Genomic DNA, 22,780 nt, shown 5'->3' on the forward strand with positions numbered 1-22,780 from the left:
TTTATTATTAACACATCATAAATCCCAGAAATATTACTTATTACACCATGTATTGTTATATATCTTAAATAAAATACCAACAACACAGTAAATTACCTAAGATTAAAAAAAAAAAATCTGCTGTGTTCTTCTGTCTGCTATTACTGCTGTCTGCTGCTGCTATTAAATTTATTTAGTTACAGTTACACATATATACAATTATTTTACATAGTAACATAGTAAATTACCAGGAATAACAAATAAAAAGGTGCTGTCTGCTGTCTGCTGTTCCTGCTGTCTGCTGAGGACTGCAGAGTAATTCTCCTCCTCCATTACGTCAGTATTTTCATCAATATATCACCTTGTATGTTTTTATTTATGGTTTTCTACAAACATCAACGTCTTGATCACATAATAACTGAACATTAACTTGATATTACCTGCTTTTACCCCTGAAAACCCCATAAATAACACCCCCAGAAAACCCCGTGAATAAGATAGAACCCCATAAGACCCCCAGGAAACCTCGTGAATAAGATAGAACCCCAGAGAAACCCCTTAAGACCCCCAGGAAACCTCGTGAATAAGATAGAACCCCAGAGAAACCCCATAAGACCCCCAGGAAACCTCGTGAATAAGATAGAACCCCAGAGAAACCCCATAAGACCCCCAGGAAACCTCGTGAATAAGATAGAACCCCAGAAAAACCTTGTAAGACCCCAAAAAACCCCATGAATAAGATAGAACCCCAGAGAAGCCCCATAAGACCCCCAGGAAACCCCGTGAATAAGATAGAACCCCAGAAAAAACCGTAAGACCCCCAGTAAACCTCGTGAATAAGATAGAACCCCAGAGAACCCATAAGACCCCCAGGAAACCCCGTGAATAAGATAGAACCCCAGAAAAACCCCGTACGACCCCCAAAAAACCCCATGAATAAGATAGAACTCCAGAGAAACCCCATAAGACCCCCAGGAAACCCCGTGAATAAGATAGAACCCCAGAAAAAACCCATAAGACCCCCAGAAAACCCCATAAGACCCCCGGAAAACCCCATAAGACCCCCAGAAAACCCCATAAGACCCCCAGAAAACCATTAACTTTTCTGGGTAAAGTTTATTTAGGTACAGGCACACAAAAGTACAATTATTATACATAGTGTAAATTACCCAGGATAATCCAAGTCAGTGACTTATTTCCATTAATTTTACTGTATCGTACAGCCAGACTTTAAATAATAAAATATTACTAGGACTCCAATGGAAATAAGTCACTTTGACTTTTTTTGGGGGGTTATCCTTAGTAATTTACATATATGTTACTAGATATGATAGTAAGGTTATTTAGGTACACATAAGTACACTTACTTAGTAATGTTTGTAAATTACCCAGGATAATCCCCCCAAAAAAGTCAAAGTGACTTATTTCCATTGTAAGGTGACCCGTAGCTGGGTTGGTAGTGCACTCAGCTCACACACTGAGCTCTGGGGTTGGATCCCCGGTGTGGGTGGAAACATTAGGACGTGTTTCCTTAAGATACCTGCTGTCTATGTTCACCCATCAGTAAAATGGGTACCTGGGTGTTAGTCGACTGGTGTGGGGTCGCATCCTGGGTTGCATCCTGTAGTAATATGTCATTGATGTCAGCTAAACCTGTATATCTTGTACCTGAATAAATAAATATTAATATTATTATTATTATTATAGTCACCTAAGTTTGTGTAATTGTATTTATTTGTACCTGTACCTTATCTTACCTAACTAAATTTATTTACAGGTCAGGGACAATCACTGGTTAATATTACTCAAATACAATTTTTATTTCAGAATTACCGTATAAAACATACAATAATCTGAAGGTCTATAGGTTGTATAGCATCTCTCTCAGACGAGAATGTCCACGGTTCAAACCCATGGCCAGGTGGATATGCTGGACATGTTTCCTTACACCTGCCGTCCCTATTCACCTAGCAGTAAGTAGGTACCTGGGTGTTAGTCGACAGTTGTGGGTTGCATCCTGGGGAACAAGGTTGAAGGACCACACTGGAAATAAGACAGTCCTCGATGACACACTGATTTTCTTGGGTTATCCTGGGTGGCTAACCCTCCCTACCCTGAGTTAAAACTCCCAACAAGCCTTATATTATCTTAACATTTTTATATTATAAATAACAACCATATTATGAAATCCACAGAAAAATAGTTATGTAAATTGTTTATTTAGGTGATAATAGGCAAACTAAAAATATATATTATGCAGTTTCTTTTTTTATTAGGTAAGTTGTGCAGTGGAAAAAGTTATTTTTTAAATAAATAGGACAAAAACATTTTTTTAATTAATAACTAATAACATAACATATCCCAACAAAATCTAACCTAACCAAACTTAGACAAGATGCAAAATTGTTGCTTAGGTTACATTTTAAAAAGAAGGTCTTTTTCCCATAAATACTAAATATATACCGTTTATGCAGTATCTCTAGTACATACACAGTACATGTCATACCAGAGAATTTACATAACAGACTCAGGAGTTAAGTACATATTGACCCTGTACAGGAAAGACTGTGCTATAACTTAAATTGCCAGGCATACCATCTAAAGGGGACAAAAAGATACAAAACATCCAGGCCATGGGAAAACCTGGGTAGCCACAGCCACTCAAGAGGGAGAGGTTTTTTAGTGCCAGGAAGGAAAAAAAACTGGCAGGAAATGGCAGAAATCGTACACCAAATCCAGTCATTCCTGGAGTGGAACCACAGTCGATGGCCTCCACTCCAAACCAACAGATACAGATACTAATGCCGAAAAAAAAATCCCCCCCCAGTACCAACAATACCACCAGTCCGATAACATTCTTCTTTGCAAATATACAGGGTCTAAAGCCAGCAACAAACAACAAAATACCTTTCATCCGTGGACTGCTTGCAGAGGCAAAGGCAATGTTCGCGGCTTTCACTGAGACCCACATAAAGGATCACTTAGACAACGAAATATGGATCCCAGGTTACAACCTATACAGATGTGACAGAGTGAACAGGCAAAAGGGGGGGGTTGGCCTGTACATTGCAGAGTCACTTGTTTGCACAGAACTGCTAAATGCCTCAAATGATGTAGTGGAAGTTTTAGCAGTAAAGGTCGAGAACCAAAACCTAGTCATTGTGATAGTCTACAAGCCTCCGGATGCAACATCCCAGCAATTCCAGGAACAGCTGTTAAAAATTGACCACTGTCTGGAAAACCTTCCAGCTCCTGCACCCAACATCTTGCTCCTGGGGGATTTCAACTTAAGGCACCTAAAATGGAGGAATATAGCAAATAATATTGTTGCAGTAATAACACCAGGAGGCAGCTCTGATGAAAACTCACACTCACGCGAGCTTTTAAATCTCTGCACAAAATTCAATTTAAACCAGCAAATAATAGAGCCTACTAGACTGGAGAATACACTAGACCTCATCTTCACTAACAATGATGATCTGATAAGAAATATCACCATATCAAAAACAATATACTCAGATCACAACATAATTGAGGTTCAGTCATGTATGCGCGGAGCCCCAGACCGACATAATGAGATTAGTCACGAGGGAGCATTCACCAAATTCAACTTCAATAACAAAAACATAAAGTGGGACCAAGTAAACCAAGTCCTAACCGATATAAGCTGGGAAGATATACTAAGCAACACAGACCCCAACTTATGCCTAGAACAGATTAACTCGGTAGCATTCGATGTATGCACAAGGCTTATTCCTCTAAGAAAAAGGAGGAGTAGATGTAAAACAGAAAGAGACAGGCGCTCCCTTTACAGGCGACGGAAAAGAATAACAGAGCGGCTAAAAGAGGTCAATATATCTGAAATGCGTAGGGAGACACTGGTCAGAGAAATAGCAAGCATCGAACTTAAGCTAAAAGAATCCTTTAGGAGTCAGGAATCGCGGGAAGAACTAAAAGCCATAAATGAAATCGAAAGAAACCCAAAGTATTTCTTCTCCTATGCCAAATCAAAATCGAGAACAACGTCCAGTATTGGGCCCCTACTTAAACAAGATGGGTCCTACACAGATGACAACAAGGAAATGAGTGAGCTACTCAAGTCCCAATATGACTCAGTTTTTAGCAAGCCGCTAACCAGACTGAGAGTCGAAGATCAAAATGAATTTTTTATGAGAGAGCCACAAAATTTGATTAACACAAGCCTATCCGATGTTATCCTGACGCCAAATGACTTCGAACAGGCGATAAATGACATGCCCATGCACTCTGCCCCAGGGCCAGACTCATGGAACTCTGTGTTCATCAAGAACTGCAAGAAGCCCCTATCACGAGCCTTTTCCATCCTATGGAGAGGGAGCATGGACACGGGGGTCGTCCCACAGTTACTAAAAACAACAGACATAGCCCCACTCCACAAAGGGGGCAGTAAAGCAACAGCAAAGAACTACAGACCAATAGCACTAACATCCCATATCATAAAAATCTTTGAAAGGGTCCTAAGAAGCAAGATCACCACCCATCTAGAAACCCATCAGTTACACAACCCAGGGCAACATGGGTTTAGAACAGGTCGCTCCTGTCTGTCTCAACTATTGGACCACTACGACAAGGTCCTAAATGCACTAGAAGACAAAAAGAATGCAGATGTAATATATACAGACTTTGCAAAAGCCTTCGACAAGTGTGACCATGGCGTAATAGCGCACAAAATGCGTGCTAAAGGAATAACAGGAAAAGTCGGTCGATGGATCTATAATTTCCTCACTAACAGAACACAGAGAGTAGTCGTCAACAGAGTAAAGTCCGAGGCAGCTACGGTGAAAAGCTCTGTTCCACAAGGCACAGTACTCGCTCCCATCTTGTTCCTCATCCTTATATCCGACATAGACAAGGATGTCAGCCACAGCACCGTGTCTTCCTTTGCAGATGACACCCGAATCTGCATGACAGTGTCTTCCATTGCAGACACTGCAAAGCTCCAGGCAGACATCAACCAAATCTTTCAGTGGGCTGCAGAAAACAATATGAAGTTCAACGATGAGAAATTTCAATTACTCAGATATGGTAAACATGAGGAAATTAAATCTTCATCAGAGTACAAAACAAATTCTGGCCACAAAATAGAGCGAAACACCAACGTCAAAGACCTGGGAGTGATCATGTCGGAGGATCTCACCTTCAAGGACCATAACATTGTATCAATCGCATCTGCTAGAAAAATGACAGGATGGATAATGAGAACCTTCAAAACTAGGGAGGCCAAGCCCATGATGACACTCTTCAGGTCACTTGTTCTATCTAGGCTGGAATATTGCTGCACACTAACAGCACCTTTCAAGGCAGGTGAAATTGCCGACCTAGAAAATGTACAGAGAACTTTCACGGCGCGCATAACGGAGATAAAACACCTCAATTATTGGGAGCGCTTGAGGTTCCTAAACCTGTATTCCCTGGAACGCAGGAGGGAGAGATACATGATTATATACACCTGGAAAATCCTAGAGGGACTAGTACCGAACTTGCACACGAAAATCACCCACTACGAAAGCAAAAGACTTGGCAGACGATGCACCATCCCCCCAATGAAAAGCAGGGGTGTCACTAGCACGTTAAGAGACCATACAATAAGTGTCAGGGGCCCGAGACTGTTCAACTGCCTCCCAGCACACATAAGGGGGATTACCAACAGACCCCTGGCAGTCTTCAAGCTGGCACTGGACAAGCACCTAAAGTCAGTTCCGGATCAGCCGGGCTGTGGCTCGTATGTTGGTTTGCGTGCAGCCAGCAGCAACAGCCTGGTTGATCAGGCTCTGATCCACCAGGAGGCCTGGTCTCAGACCGGGCCGCGGGGGCGTTGACCCCCGGAACTCTCTCCAGGTAAACTCCAGGTATACTGTTCTCTCCTCAAGGGAGTTTCCTTCATGCCAGTGAGGGACTTTTGATCCATAGAATTGGATCTGGCATCTTCATTATTCATTTTCATGGATGGCTGGGCACATACTACTCTATCTACCATCTTCAGCTACATTTTTTTCCTCCTATGTCTCCCTGTGTCATACCCTGAAGCTAGACTACCCTCTCCCTCGGTCCTGGAGGGGAGAGTTATTACCATTCACTATACCATGCTTTTCACCCTCATTCACATTGCACCTTAACCTGTGGCTCTTTTCTTCAATTCTCAATCATCTGTGGCTTTCTTATCTTCTGCCTGTTCACAGTCCCTTGGTCCCCTCCTTCGATGGACACAGTTTCTGCTACACTTATAACATCTCGCTTCCATGAGTACCCAGCAAATGTTGGCATTTAAGGTAATGAGTGGCTGATGAGGCAGCCTTCATTGCACACAATCCCTACCATCACTGCCCTTAGATTGGGCCGATGTGATTTCGCCAATGGGATCCGGCGAGAAATCCATCGACTCTAGCTGGGAGGAGAGGGGTGACAAAATCTAGGGTGCTCCCTTTTTTTCTTGGCACTAGGCTCACTATGGTCTATTGATGATCCTTGCCCATGGGCACATCATCCTAATCAGGCAATGGATGTAGCTGTAACTCGACTCTGGATGAGGTGTTCATTACTGACAACTCATCTACACTGCTTCAGGATGATCATCCTGCCCATGGTGACCTTTTCAGCCAGATATGGTAGACCACTTTCTACTGTGGTCCTTCCATTACCACTATGTGGACCTTCCTCCATGTAGGCTTACACCCATTTGGGGCCCATTCCATGACCCTACTACTCCTACTTGATGGGAAAGGGTTCAACCCTATTGACCGCCAGGATATCTAAGCCCACACTTGTGCCTTCCTGCAGGAATTGGGGCACATCAGGAAATATATAATGTAAGTCATGTTTCTTTCAGTTGAACAGACTCCCTTCATACATAAAGGAGGTTACCATCAGACGCATGGCTGTCCTTAAGGGGGAACTTGATACGTTCCTCAAGTCGGTTAATGATCACTTGGGCTGTGGTTCGTGTGCTGGCATGTGTGCAGCCAACAGTAATAGCCTGGTTGATCAGGCTTGGCTCCACCAGGAGGCCTAGCCTGGGACTGGGCTACAGAGGATTGACCTCTGAAAACATCCTCCAGATAATAACTTACCATTATATAAATACAGTCCAGTCATTATTAGTTCTACGTAATTCATGTTGTGCCAAGCCATTTACATACTCAGTGGTAAATAAGCACTTCAGAGAGCTAACCTCCTCTTATTAACAAATTACAAAGGGTTTCCCCCAGTGATAGGTCAGGTTTCCCCAGTGATAGGTCAGGTTTCCCCCAGTGATAGGTCAGGTTTCCCCCAGTGATAGGTCAGGTTTCCCCCAGTGATAGGTCAGGTTTCCCCCAGTGATAGGTCAGGTTTCCCCCAGTGATAGGTCAGGTTTCCCCCAGTGATAGGTCACAGAGGTGCAACAGGAGAGTGCAGACTTGTCAGATGCAGCTGATTTGTCAACAATTCCCACAATCTTTATATATATAGACTGTATTTTATTTTTCTAAAATATTGCCTCTCAAAAAAATGGTGAAAATACATTGTAGTACTTTAATCTTAAGTCTTTCATTTTTACACTGGCAAAAAATCTCACATGAATTGTTGCTAATATATTTCTCTCTTCAATATAGTAAACCCTTGTGTTAATGAACTAATATGAAGACATTGATGGTCAGTATTAACGATTGTGGTAGACAGAGACAAGACTGTTTAGCCATAGCTAACAGTAATGGGCAATTCTCTAACCAGTGGACTTTGTCACTGTTTCTGAATTTATTGACCATATTTCCAATATCCACTGAATCAAGGTCTATGAATTTAATATGACATAATATTTCATTTCATTTATACTGTGTAAATCACTAAAAGTGTGAGCCACTCAGTGTAAGGACCAGCAAATGCTCCACTCTTCAGTTGGTGGCCCATGGCCTGGTAGGCAACACTCTTGCTTCACACACTGAGTGTCCATGGTTCAGTCCCCTCCAAGGGTAAAGACAGTGGGTGTGTTTCTTTATGCCTGTTGTCCCTATTCACCTAGCAAGCAAGTAGGTACGTTGGTGTTAGTTGACTGGTGTGGGTCCCAATCTGGGGGACAAGATTGAGGACCCCAATGAAAATAAGACAGACAGCCCCTTGATGACACACTTATGTAAAATTATGTAGCTTTAGGTACTGTAGTTACTGAATAAAGATTGTATTCATTACCAGAAGACATTAATGAGTTCTGGTATTGAAAGAATTTCATATTTTACTTTTTCCCTTATAGATAATGAAACACTAAAGAAGGAAGGCAGGAAGAGTTTACAACCTAAGAAACTAAAAAGAGGAAACTTAAACGAGAAGTTGACCCTTCACGTGAGAGTCAAGAACCACCACCAAAATGGTTAGTATCGAAGTTGTCTTGCAGTAAAGCATTTCATCAGTTTTTGTACTGTGCTCATTGAGGAAAAATTAATTAAATATTAGGGAATGAGGTGTAACAGCTGGAGATGGTGTAGGTGAGTGGGGCTCACTGTTATGCAGTTTTCAGCTTAACATTACTGGCTGTTAAGATGTTGGATGTCTCGAATACATGTATGTTTGTACATGTGAAGGTTGGAAAACCACTTGCACTGAAAAATGAGGAATACATAAAAGATATCTGTTTATTTCAACCTCAGAGAGACTTATTTAGCATATGAAAATGGTCTTAGACTGAAGACCACTTTTGCCTCATATTTAATTTATTGGTCCAAGTGGTTTCTTACCTTTCCCTGGCCACTGATCATGACACTTTATCAAAGCATTTGCACATATATCCTGCCCATGGCCAGGCTTTGGGAGTAGAAAAGCTCTCAGAACTCATCAAAGATAAAGGTATGTTAACTTGGTATATCCTTAAGGGGTTTTCACACATTTTTCACGTTAAAAAATCAAAATCAAAATCTTCATTTCTAAGAAGCATACATATATACATAGACATTACAGTGATTGCAGTTACACGTCTTTTGGTTACAGTTATGATACAATAAAGATACAAATATAATTTGATACATTTGCATATTTACACATTACAAGAAAATATTTTCATGATTAAATAAAATACTTATGTGAAGAGTAGAAAGAGTGGTTGGTTGGTTAATTGGGGTTTACAAACTATTGATTATGCCAGAGTCATCAAGGCTTCATGTAACCTGCTCACCACCAGTTAAGAATACTGTACTTTAATTCTTAAAATAATAGTTAATCTTGACACAGTGTATATACACTGAGAGGCATACACCTGTGGGTGTATATACACTGAGAGGCATACACCTGTGGGTGTATATACACTGAGAAGCATACACCTATGGGTGTATATACAGTAACATGCTCTAGAGAGGTCATTAAGCATCCACTGTATGGCAAAAAACTATATTTTTGAGACATATAATGCATTTGTAACTATAGTTTTTCATACAATTCTTTAAAATAAATTAGTGTTTATTCACTGTTTAAGCTCAGTTATAGACTTTGACAATTTAGTTATACAGTCTGATCATTTGACTGGGGGCTGTATGGTCATGAGTTATGCCATCTGGAAAATGGACAGTAAACAAGGCCAGATAATTAAATGACCACTGTATTTGATGGCTACTGTATATAGGTAAAGTTTGTAAAACAGTTTATAGTGTATGAATTAAAAGAAAAAGTCTAATTGTAAGTGCTCTTCTTTACCAGATTTTTCAGTACATTTTTTCTATTTATAATTCCTTGCTAATGCTCTGATTTTGCAAAAAAAAAGAGTTACTTTGTTAATGCAGTAGTGTTGTTGCATGTTACTTTTAAACTATTCTATAAGTACATTTTTTTACCCACAACAGTTCAGTTTCAACATGTTCGGAGAGCCGCTGCAGCCACGGCCCTTTAACACTCACTATCGCTGCTACTCCGTCTCCATGTTCCCCGGGGATAAACAAGCAGTGGAGAATGGGGGCAAAAGTAAGTACATGATACAACAAAACAGTTCTTAAAACAGTTACAGGTGTCAGTGGTGCAATACTTGTGTAGTATATATAATATGTGCCAGTTCCATTATACTATAGCAGTAGCCTAGAACTTATCCTGCTGTATAAGTGGGGCCCTCCTGTACAGTAGTAGCCAAGAACCTAACCCACTGTATAAGTGGGGCCTGCCTGTATCAGTATTTGTCTTTGAAGGGACTCTTGAAAAATTATTAACTGGATTTAGATACTGTATTTGGAGGTGGGAAATACAGCTTCCATTTTAAACATGTGGATAGATGGGTCATCAATAAATCAAAATGTTTTTACCCTTCTAACAGTAATGCAGCCATGTCATAATGTTATGATTTTATGAATTCCTTGTATTGATTCAGCCTTGCATTGAGTCTTGTGTATTTTTTTTTTTTTAACACATTGGCTGTCTCCCACCGAGGCAGAGTGACCTGAAAAAGAAACACTATCATTGTCTTGCCAGCAGCATGGAGATATGGCAGTTTAGATATCACTCTAAAGTTCTAAACAGCAAATATCCCAAACCCCATCATTAAGTGCAGGCATTGCACTTCCCACCTCCAGGACTCAAGTTCGGCTAACCATTTTCCCTGAATCCCTTCACAAAATATTACCCTTCTTAAACTTAACAGCTTGTCAAGTCCCAAAAACCATTTCTTTCCACTCACTCCTATCTATTTTCAGTTATTATGCCACCATCAGCTCTGGATGTCCTGACACGCCTCAACATTGTCTACCCTATGTTGTTTAAGCTGACAAACCAACGAGCAAATAGACACACACATTGTGGAGTGCTGGAGTTCGTGGCAGATGAAGGGAAAGTCTACATTCCATATTGGGTAAGTTTCTCTTCAAGGGTAAAATACAGATGTTCCTTGATTTATGTAACATGTAAAACATGAGGATTCATTCTAGAGACTGCAAATTTTATATTTCTTGACTAACATATACAAAAAAAATTGAGCTAAGCACACATGCACCAAATGATTATATACAAAAAGAAGCAAATTTGGTGGAAAACTAAGAAAAAATTCCATATTAATCCTTATTCTATACAAAATTGGGAAAACAAATTCTACATTTCTTTTCTTAATTTTTTTAAATAGATACCAAATGGTTATATACCAAAAATAAATACCATTGGTCAAAAAATAAAAGAAAATTTAATTACAAAATTCATTCATACTATAACCATCCCTTCTTACTCCCTTCTCCATCACCACCAACTCACTAGCTTCTTGACTCACTAAATTATAGTAACAAGATTGCAAACAAACCACCGAACTGGTGGGAATTGAACCATGGTGAGTGAGTGGTAAAACTCCAGGCCAGTGTGTAAGTGGAGTCTGACAGATTGGATTAATATTGATAGAATTACCGACTTTTTTTTTTTTTAACATGTTGGTCGTCTCCCACTGAGGCAGGGTGACCCAAAAAGAAAGAAAATTCCCAAAAAGAAAATACTTTCCTCATCATTCAACACTTTCACCTCATGCATAATCACTGTCTTTGCAGAGGCACTCAGATACAACAGTTCAGAAGTCCCTCCAAACTGCCAATATCCCAAACCCCTCCTTTAAAGTGCAGGCATTGTACTTCCCATTTCCAGGACTCGAGTCCAGCTAACCAGTTTTCCTGAATCCCTTCACAAAATATTACCCTGCTCACACTCCAACAGCTCATCAGGTCCCAAAAACCATTTGTCTCCATTCACTCCTATCTATCACACTTACACATGCTTGCTGAAAGTCCAAGCCCCTCACCCACAAAACCTCCTTTACCCCCTTCCTCCAACTTTTTTGAGGACGATCCCTACCCCGCCTTCCTTCCTCTACAGATTTATACGCTCTCCAAGTCATTCGACTTTGATCCATTCTCTCTAAATGACCAAACCACCTCAACAACCCCTCTTCAGCCCTCTGACCAATACTTTTAGTAACTCCACACCTCCTCCTAATTTACACACTCCGAATTTTCTGCATAATATTTACACCACACATTGCCCTTACACAGGACATCTCCACTGCCTCCAACCACCTCCTCGGTGCAGCATTTGCAACCCAAGCTTCACACCCATATAAGAGTGTTGATACCACTATACTTTCGTACATTCCATTCTTTGCCTCTATGGATAACATTTTTTTGTCTCCACAGATACCTCACCGCACATTTACCGACAATATGTTAAGTAAAAGGACACAAATGCAACTAATATCACATTTTATTGTGGCAATGTCCTTTTACTTAGCACAGTGTGTAAGTCACTGGGCCAGCTGGCTATAATAAAATTCATCCAGCTTGCAGTGGGTTCAATCCCTACCTGTTCCGTGTTTTGTTCGTTAACTTCTCTTTGTCCAAGGACCCCAATGAAAATAAATCACTTTGTCTGACTTTTTTTTGGGTTATCTTGGTGGGTAATTGACATGTTACTGGGTATGATAATTGTACTTATGTGTACCTGTACCTTAATGCTTCATTTTGATTGATTGTAATAATAATAATTATGTACCTGTATGGAGGAGGTGAATGTATTCAGATATTTGAGAGTGGACGTGTCAGCAGATGGGTCTATGAAAGATGAGGTGAATCATAGAATTGATGAGGGAAAAAGGGTGAGCGGTGCATTTAGGAGTCTGTGGAGACAAAGAACTTTGTCCTTTGAGGCAAAGAGGGGAATGTATGAGAGTATAGTTTTACCAACGCTCTTATATGGGTCTGAAGCATGGGTGATGAATGTTGCAGCAAGGAGAAGGCTGGAGGCAGTGGAGATGTCATGTCTGAGGGCAATGTGTGGTGTGAATATAATGCAGAGAATTCATAGTTTGGAAGTTAGGAGGAGGTGCGGGATTACCAAAACTGTTGTCCAGAGGGCTGAGGAAGGGTTGTTGAGGAGGTTCGGACATGTAGAGAGAATGGAGCAAAACAGAATGACTTCAAGAGTGTATCAGTCTGTAGTGGAAGGAAGGCGGGGTAGGGATCAGCCTAGGAAAGGTTGGAGGGAGGGGGTAAAGGAGGTTTTGTGTGCGAGGGGCTTGGACTTCCAGCAGGCATGCGTGAGTTTGTTTGATAGGAGTGATTGGAGACAAATGGTTTTTAATACTTGACGTGCTGTTGGAGTGTAAGCAAAGTAACATTTATGAAGGGATTCAGGGAAACCGGCAGGCCAGACTTGAGTCCTGGAGATGGGAAGTACAGTGCCTGCACTCTGAAGGAGGGGTGTTAATGTTGCAGTTTAAAAACTGTAGTGTAAAGCACCCTTCTGGCAAGACAGTGATGGAGTGAATGATGGTGAAAGTTTTTCTTTTTCGGGCCACCCTGCCTTGGTGGGAATCGGCTAGTGTGTTAATAAAAAAATAAATAAAATGTACCTGTACTTCAGTAATCTTACTAAGTTTATTCAGATTTTGTTTACTGAGTGTTATAAATATGTTTAAGGCATTTTATTTGTTTTTATTTATTTATGGTTGAAATTGTCTTTGACAGATGATGAGGAATCTTCTGCTGGACGAAGGAGATCTTGTGCATATTGAATCTCAGTCGCTGCCTGTTGCTACGTTCTCTAAGTTTGAGCCTCAGAGTGTAGAATTCCTTGATATCACAAATCCGAAGGCTGTTCTGGAAAATGCTTTACGAAACTTTGCATGTTTGACCTTGGATGATGTCATTGCACTCAACTACAATGACAGAATATACGAGATGCGAGTTCTGGAAGTAAAGCCTGGAAATGCTGTCAGCATCATCGAGTGTGATATGAACGTAGAATTTGCTCCTCCTGTTGGATATCAAGAACCAGAGAGAATGGATAGCGCAGCAGCTATGCCCGAAGATGACAAAGAGGAGATGATTCCTGAACCTACTGGATTTTATTCCTTCCAAGGTTCAGGAAACAGACTGGATGGTAAAAAGAAAAACCTACAGTTGCCTCAGGAAGAGCTGTTGAAGAGGCTTCCAAGGCAGCGGGGTATTCCTGATTATGATTATGAAGTTGGCTTTATAAAATTCTGGAGAAGAGCCCCTAAAACAAGTGACAGTGAGAGCAGAGTCGAGGAACAAGAAGAATTTGAGTCTTTCCAGGGTAAAGGCACTTCCCTCCGACAAGCTAAAACAAGAAAATGACCTGTAATTATATATTATGGTTATTTAGTTTCATTTCTCGACAAACTGACTGTCCCCTATTGAGCTAAGGTGACCCAAAAAAGAAGAAACACTTTTACCATCACTCACTCTATGACTGTCTTGCCAGAGGGGCAAAACTGCAAATATCCCCACCCTTCCTTCAGAGTGCAGGCACTGTACTTCCCACCTCCAGAATGCAAGTCTGGCTAACTGAACTGTGTGAGGATCACTTTTTTGGAGAAAAAATTGACAAGATGTTTCAAGTTCTTTTTAAATGTCGCATCTATATTTTTTTCATTCTATTCTAGAAAACATCAACACAAAATTCAGTGCATGGTGTGTATCCAAGACCTTTATACACTCCCCATTAAAAATGATGCAGCTGACCTCCTTATTTAGCAGTTTTGTAAGTAAAGTAACAACTTTGTGTATACAATGATAGATACAATAAAGATACAGTAAAAATAGTTGTTATGGAGTCCTCCATTAGTAGTACAGTGTACAATGTTTCGTCCACAGGTGGGTGAAAAGTGCAAGTCCTTTATTGTACCAGTAAAGGACTTACTGCAACTAGTTGTTTTTCTGCACTTGTCAGCATCCCACCTCCAGCTTCCAGTAAGGATGTTAACTACTGTATATGGCCCATTCAGGTTTAGTGCTTGATGTTTTAGTGTTATCAGTGACATGTTCAGTCACTGATATCTGTTAGCTTACTATTATTTAATTTTATATAGCATTCTACATTATTGTTACCATACTGGTTGTAAAAGAAGTGAATGTTAGTGTGTAGGGGGAATTGTGGGATCAAAATGTGTAGAATGTAATACAAAATTTGAATTGTCACAGTTGCTCTTTGCCAATGACACAGTGCTGTTGGGAGATAGAAGAGAAGTTTGCTAAGGTTGGTGGATGAATTTGGGAGGGTATGTAAATGAATGAAATTGAAAGTGAATATAAGAAAGAGCAAGGTGATGAGGGTAACAAAATTTAGGTAATGAGAGATTGGATATCAGATTGGAAGGAGGGAGTATGGAGGAAGTGAATGTGTTTAGATATTTGGGAGTGGACTTGTCAGCAGGTGGGTCTATGAAAGATGAGGTGAACCATAAAAATGATGAGGGGGGAAAAAGGTGAGTGGTGCACTGAGGAGTCTGTGGAGACAAATCATTATCCATGGAGGTAAAATAGGGAATGTATGAGAGTACAGTATACCTGGAGAGTGTTTCAGGGATTAACGTCCATGCAGCTCAGTCTGAGACTAGGCCTCGTGGTGGATCAGGGTCTGATCAACCAGGCTGTTAGTGCTGTCCGCACGTAAACTGACGTACGAACCACAGCCCGGCTGGTGAGGTACTAACTTTAGGTGTTTGTCCAGTGCCTTCCTGAAGACATCCAGGGGTCTATTGGTAATCCCCCTTATGTATGCTGGGAGGCAGTTGAACAGTCTTGGGCTCCTGACACTTATTGTGTTCTCTCTCAGTGTACTCGTGGCACCCCTGCTTTTCATTGGGGGAATGTTGCATCTCCTGCCAAGTCTTTTGCTTTCATAAGGAGTGATTTTTGTGTGCAAGTTTGGCACTAATCCTTCTAGGATTTTCCAAGTGTATATTATGTATCTCTCTCTTCTGCATTACAGGGAATACAAATCAAGAGACTTCAACCGTTCCCAGTAATTTAGGTGCCTTATTGTACTTATGTATGCCGTGAAAGTTCTTCGTACGCTCTCCAGGTGAGCAGTTTTGCCTGCCTTGAAGGGGGCAGTTAGTGTATATCAGTATTCCAGCCTAGAGAGAGCAGTTTGAAGAGAATCATTATGGGCTTGGCATCCTTAGTTTTGAAGGTTCTCATTATCCACCCTGTCATTTTCCTAGCAGATGCAGTAGATACAGTCTTGTGGTTTTTGAAGGCGAGATCATCTGACATCACTCCCAGGTCCTTGACGTTACTTTCTTGCTCTATTGTAGGGTTAGAATTTGTTGTATACCCTGATACAGTTTTAATTTCCTCAGGTTTTCCATATCTGAGTAGTTGAAATTTCTCCTCATTGAACTTCATATTGTTTTGAGTGACCCATATGAAGATTTGGTTGATGTTCACTTGGAGTCTTACAGTATCATCTTCAATGGAGGACACTGTCATGGCAATTTAGGTGTCATTCGCAAAGGTAGACACAGAGCTATGGCTTACATCTCTGTCTATGTCAGATATGAGGATGAGGAATAGGAGGGAGTGAGTACTGTGCCTTATGGAACAGAGCTTTTCACTGTAGCTGCCTCGGACTTTACTCTGTTTACTATTACTCTTTGTGTTCTGTTCGTCAGGAAGTTACAGATCCATCTACCAACTTTTCCAGTTATTCTTTTATCATGCATTTTGTGTGCTATTACACCGTGGTCACACTTGTCGAAGGCTTTTGCAAAGTCTTTGTATGCTACATCTGCATTTTGTTTATCCTCTATAGCATCTAGGACCTTGTCATAGTGATCCAGTAGCTGGAACAGGCAGGAGCGGCCTGTTCTAAACCCATGTTGCCGTGGATTGTGTAACTGATGGGTATCTAGGTGATTGGCGATCTTGCTTCTTAGAACCCTTTCAGAGATTTTTACGATATGGGAAGTTAGTGCTATCAGTCTGTAGTTCTTTTCAATTGCTTTACTGCCACCTTTGCAGAGTGGGGCTATGTTGTTTTTAGTGCTTGTGGGGTGACCCCCGTGTCCACTCTCCCTCTCTATAGAATGCTGAAAAGCACATGACAGGGGCTTCTTGCAGTTCTTGATGAACATGGAGTTCCATAAGTCTGGGCCTGGGGCAAAGTGCCTTTTCAGAGGCATGCGCTTGCATATTTCAAATCCTACCTTACTAATAGGTATCAGTATGTCACCATTAAAGACACAGCCTCATCAACATGGCCACTTGATACTGGAGTTCCGCAGGGAAGTGTCCTTGGTCCCCTGCTCTTCCTCGTTTACATTAATGATCTTCCAAACATATCCCAACACCTGAAACCCATTCTCTTTGCTGACGACATGACTTACGTCATCTCCCACCCTAATCTTGCCACCCTCAACACCATTGTCAACAAGGAGCTGCTCAAAATTCTGACTTGGATGACAGCCAATAAACTTACACTTAACACTGACAAAACCTACCGCATTATGTTTGGTAGCAGAGCAGGTGTTGCGCAACTTAACATTAAGATCGACAACACTTTAATTGCCAGACATAATGAGGGCAAATTCCTAGGTCTATACCTCGACAACAACCTAAATTTCAGCACCCATATCCAACACATAACAAAAAAAGTATCCAAAACGGTGGGGATCCTCTCCAAGATACGATATTACTTGCCGCAAACTGCCCTTCTCACACTATACCATTCACTCATTTATCCATACCGCACCTATGCTATTTGTGCTTGGGGATCAACTGCAGCAACACATCTAAAGCCAATAATAACCCAACAAAAAACCGCAGTAAGAATAATTGCTAAATCCCATCCCTGGCAACACACCCCCCCACTCTTCATAGATCTAAACTTACTCCCTGTTCAGAACATCCACGCTTACTACTGTGCAATCTACATCTACAGGACCTTAAATTCCAATATTAACCTTGACCTAAAATGCTTTCTTGATAGTTGTGACAGGACCCACAGGCATAACACCAGACACAAACTTCTCTATGACATTCCCCGAACCGACTAAACCTTTACAAAAATTCAATGTGTGTCAAAGGGCCTAAAATCTGGAACACCTTACCTGAAAACTCTAGAACAGCAGACACATTCATCACTTTCAAAACTACAGTTAGAAAACATCTTATCTCCTTGATACATCCCGTCAACTAACTACATGTAAACCACCTGGTGGTTCACATTTACACTCACTCACCCATTGACTATAAACACAGAAATACGAATCTTAATCTTAAAATAATGAATCCTAACTAGTCATAAGTTTGCCTATGATACTCCAATATAGACACTATGTATTGTGCCAAAACAAAAGCATTCACATTGCTAAACTAACAAACTATAATGTAGTCACTTAGCCTTAATACCATAATCTGTAATAATTTAAAGTTTAGAATTAATCTAAGTCTGCCTGAAATGCCTAGCCATGCTAGGTGTCATAGTGGCCCCCTCTGTAATTAGTATTTTAAAACATGTAAACCACACAATACTCAAAATCTGTAAACCCCGCATTGTAATCCTTATAGAGAATAAACTTGATTGATTGATTGATTGATTATGGTGTTAGGATAATATCAGAGACTCTTGAGATGACCAAATTTTTGGTCTCGTTCAAAAAGAATTCATTTGGATTGTCAACCCTTAGTCTGGGTAATGGTTCACTAGCACTGGGCCATATTGGGACTTTAGTATCTCACTCATTTCTTAGCTGTTATCTGTGTATGCCCCAACACTTGTATAGGTGTGAAGCATGGGTTGTGAATGTTGCAGTGAGGAAGAGGCTGGAGGCAGTGGAGATGATGTGTCTTAAGGCAGTGTGCGATGTAAATATTGCACAGAGAATTCATAGTTTGGAGATTAGAAGGAAGGGCAGTATTACTAAAAGTATTATTCAGAGAGCTGAGGAGGAGTTGTTGAGATGGTTCAGACATTTAAAAAGGATGGAGCAAAATAGGATGACTTAGAGGGTGTATAAATTTGTAGTGGAGGGAAGGCAAGGTAGAGGGTCGCCCTAGGAAAGGTTATAGGAGGGTGGGTAAAGGTTTTGCATGTGAAGGGCTTGGACATCCAGTTGGCAGGCACACATAAGCATAGGAGTGGAGGCAAGTGGTTTTTTATGACTTGTTGAGCTGTTGGAATGTGAGCAGGGTAACATTTATGAAGGGATTCAGGGAAAATAGTTAACTGACTCTTGGGGGTGGGAATACTATATATATATGCAGTTTGAAGGGGCATCTGAAGTGTTATTGACACACCTGTGATGAAAGTGATAATGTAAGTGATGGTGAAAGTGTTTTTTTTTTTCAGGTCACTCTGCCTCGGTGGGAGATGGCCGGTGTTAAAAAAAAAAATAGCCAATTTCTCTTTAGTAACAATGGGGTTTTTGTTGATTGCTGTTGTAGATCCCCATGCATGGATACCATAATTGAGGTAATGCTAGATTATAGTACAGTTTTGGAAATTTTCTTAGGTATGTGCTGGATGCATATGAAAGTGTTGCCATCAAATTGTACCTATACCTATAAAAAAATTCCCGTTTCTTCTTAGTGTTCATTTGAATATTTTTAGCTTTTTCCCAAATGGATGTAGGTCTTAACAGTATTGAGAGTTTGTTGGTTGTCATCCAGGTAGTCAGCCCTTGCTATAATGGACTAATATGGGGGACTGTCCAAATGTTTTTCAAATCAGAACATTAACCCTTTCACTGTCTTGTGTGTAGATCCATGTTATTGATGCCAGGGTTGCCTGTGTAATCTGTTTTGAGCTTGGCTCAGTCAGATAAGCTGTCAGCTGTAAATTTTGGTCTAGACATGAGAGAATGAGTCTCTGCAGTGAGTGTGCACAGCATAAAACAAAAGTCCGCCCCATATGGTACATGATGGGAAAAGCAAAACTCTGACCTTGTGTTTGCCTTAAAATAGCAGTTTTGAGTGTTTTCTAGCATGGTTTTCCTGTTTCTTGATAAATATCATTTGATAGAATGAAAGATATGCTGTTGAAAAAAAGACGATTTTGATAGGTTTCAAGACGAAGTCTGAAATTGGGCTCAAAGTGGCATACTATCCAACAGGCTTGTGTGAGCATATTGGATTTGAGGGAATGGGGGCTAGTAATTTTTATGACCTGATATGCTGTTAAGAGTGTGAGCAAGGTAACCAGGCCTGAGTAGTGGAGGTGGGAAATAGTGCCTACACCCTGAAGGAGGGGTGAGGGAGTTGAAATTCAGAAGTCATAAGAAATGAGGTGTCAGCATGCCTCTTGATGAAAGTAATTTTTTTTTTTTTTTTTTTTGGGGGGGGGGGGTTACCCTGTCTTGGGAAACAGCTGGCATGTTAAAAAGACAAGTACCTGTATGTTTACTTCAGGGCAGAGAGAGAGTACTAAACCCTTAGGGGTCATACAATGCCTTTGGAAATGGGAGCCATTTGGAGTGTATCCAAGGAAAGTAGCTCTAATTCTTTTGTATCAAGAGCCCTTTACAGGTATCAAGGCATGTCTTGAGGGGACTGTAGTTGTACATCAGTTTGATATTCGAAGCTACATGAAAATACATATTGTAGTTTGCAAAATATAAATTATATTATACATGGGGAGCGCTAAACTTGTAGGGGGTCATATGGTGCCTGAAGGAATGGAAGACATTCAGACTTAATTCAAGGAATTTGAGCACAGGTCCAGCGCTGTATAGCCCTTGTGGCTTAGCGCTTCTTTTTTATTATAATAATTAATGAGCACAGGTCCAAATCCTTAGATCAAGAGCTCCTCACCAGCATCAAGAAACCTTCCTTGAGGGATGTAGTTTGCAGGAAAACTAAAAAGACCCTTCCCCTCAAGGAAGGTTCCTTGATGTTGGTGAGGGGCTTTTGATTTAGGGAATTGGATCTGTGCTCCAGTTCCCCGAATTAAGCCTGAATGCCTTCCACATCCCCCCCCAGGCGCTGTATAATCCTCCGGGTTTAGTGCTTCCCCCTTGATTATAATAATAATAATAAAAAGACCCTTGGATCAAACCTGAATGTCTCCCATTCTCCCAGCTGCTGTTATGACCCCTATAGATTTAGCACTCACTTCCCCAATTAATGTAATATATGTAAGTTTCTTAAGTCTTCTCACATGGTACATGTCACACTATAAAATTGGATAAGAAAACAAGGTTATTATTTTTATTTACTTTTTTTTTTTTTTGCAACGTTTGGTAATTTTTTCAGTTTAGTATTATGAACCTTTAAACATTTAACACAACATATAAGCAATAAGTGTGTTCCAAATACAGTAAAGTTACAATGGCTTAAAGCTCTTCCTTAACCCTTTCAGGGTCCGTCCCGTAGATCTACGGCTTTATGTTCAGGGTCCAAACCGTAGATCTACGCCATGAGCTCAGCTCACTCTGATAAACAGTGAGTGGTACATTTGGGCCTAGATATGAGAGAATACATCTATGTGGTATGTGTGCACCACATAAAACAGATCCTGCAGCACACTGTGTATAATGAGAGAAAAAAAATGAAATCATGATTTTTCGATTAAAACAGCAACTTTGCAGTGTTTTTTCGTATGTTTTTTATAGTTGTATTTGCGATTTCTTGGTCTCATTTGATAGAATGGAAGACATATTACAGAAATAGAGATGATTTTGATTGGTTTTAGCATTGGAAATGACTTGAAACTGAGCTCAAAGTAGCGGAAATGTTAAATTTTTGCCGATATTCAAGAGTAAACAAACGACCTCACACATCTAATACACGTCAGCTGGTGGGTCTAATATACATTCACAAATATGGTGATGATATTTATACAATTATTACAGTATTGCATAACAGTAAATCTTCTATTTTTTGGTGTGAATAAAAATTCATTATGTGAATAAAAAATCAAAATGGAATTTATTTGTAAAGCCTCAAAACATAACTAATGAACAGAGGAAATGTTAGTTTAGTGCCAGGAATGCCTACATTGTTCATTCTGGACCCTATTTTGAAATTGGAATATTTTGAACTTTGTGTTAAATTGGCCAAATTAACAATTTCCGATCACTTTATTTTGTAGTTGAAACAGTTGACTTGGCGATTTCTTGTGCTCAATCGATAGAATAGAAGTAATACTAGTGAAATAGCTAAGAATTTGGTTGATTGGAATAATGTAATTGACCTAAAATGGGAGTCAAAGTCGGCAAAATCGCCGATTCGTAAATATCGCTGACACATCAAAATTCGCGAGAGCATAATTTCGTCAATTTTCCACCAAATTTCGTACTTTTTGTTTTATTACCTTCACAAAAAGATTCTCTACGATTTCATAAGAAAAAATAACAAATTTTTTTTTTGAAAATTCTTGGACACTGGTGCGTGACTCCAGATTTGGGCCTTGGACCCTGAAAGGGTTAAAAAGGACCATTTAATTATCAGTAATATGCTCCTATAAAATATTTGTTACAATTCATTTATCTAAGATTTGGTTATAGAGAAAAGGTTAATTTGCAGCCTGAGTGAGGCAAGATCTAGTTACATGCTTAACTAAACCTAAATACAGTGCTTCAGAAACACGAATATGATGGATGAAAGAAACCTAATCCTAAGACGGTAAGAAAGAAGTGCGAGGAATACTGTACTTGTATACCTTTTTCCTGAATGATGTCTCTGTATTACACTGTTTGACCCTTGTGAGTTTAGCACTAAGTTTTGAATGTGATAATAATAATACATGTACACTGTCTATGGCTGTGCACGACTAGTCAGAAACTGATTGAGGCGAGGTAATAATTGTTGTATGAAGGAAGCTCCGGGGCCAAAATAGCAAGCACAAGTAATAAAACTCCTAAATTATGATAAATGAAGACTATACAAGCTGTGTCTGTCTCCTGTCACCAGGTGGCATTAATTCACAAATTTTTTGAAATGGGCATCTAAGGCCTTTTCTCATTTCTGCAAAATTTTCTATGAACCATAAGTGAAAATGCAGTGTGTAAACACTGTGCATGAACAAAATTTAAGGACAATATATT

At 40.2% G+C, this 22,780-nt stretch overlaps 1 protein-coding gene across 4 annotated transcripts; it reads left to right on the forward strand.

Annotated features, from left to right (window-relative positions):
• The first annotated feature begins 159 nt into the window (after positions 1-159).
• On the forward strand, positions 160-21,084 carry Ufd1 (ubiquitin fusion-degradation 1-like). 4 transcript variants are annotated; one of them, XR_008408968.2, is made up of 6 exons: positions 160-315; positions 8,243-8,359; positions 9,819-9,936; positions 10,656-10,810; positions 13,455-14,493; positions 14,607-21,084. XR_008408968.2 is itself a non-coding variant. In XM_053795784.2 (5 exons), the coding sequence occupies exons 2-5, from the start codon at positions 8,357-8,359 to the stop codon at positions 14,085-14,087; spliced, it is 909 nt and encodes a 302-aa protein (XP_053651759.1). In that variant the 5' UTR covers positions 160-315; positions 8,243-8,356; the 3' UTR covers positions 14,088-14,552. The 4 variants fall into 4 exon arrangements, 3 of the variants coding, with proteins under 3 accessions (XP_053651759.1, XP_053651760.1, XP_053651761.1); XM_053795784.2 differs by lacking the exon at positions 14,607-21,084 and having other exon boundaries at positions 13,455-14,552; XM_053795785.2 differs by lacking the exon at positions 14,607-21,084 and having other exon boundaries at positions 199-343; positions 13,455-14,552.
• The last annotated feature ends 1,696 nt before the right edge of the window (positions 21,085-22,780 follow it).

The sequence above is a fragment of the Cherax quadricarinatus genome, chromosome 69 (assembly GCF_038502225.1).
Source record: "Cherax quadricarinatus isolate ZL_2023a chromosome 69, ASM3850222v1, whole genome shotgun sequence".
NCBI lineage: Eukaryota > Metazoa > Arthropoda > Malacostraca > Decapoda > Parastacidae > Cherax > Cherax quadricarinatus.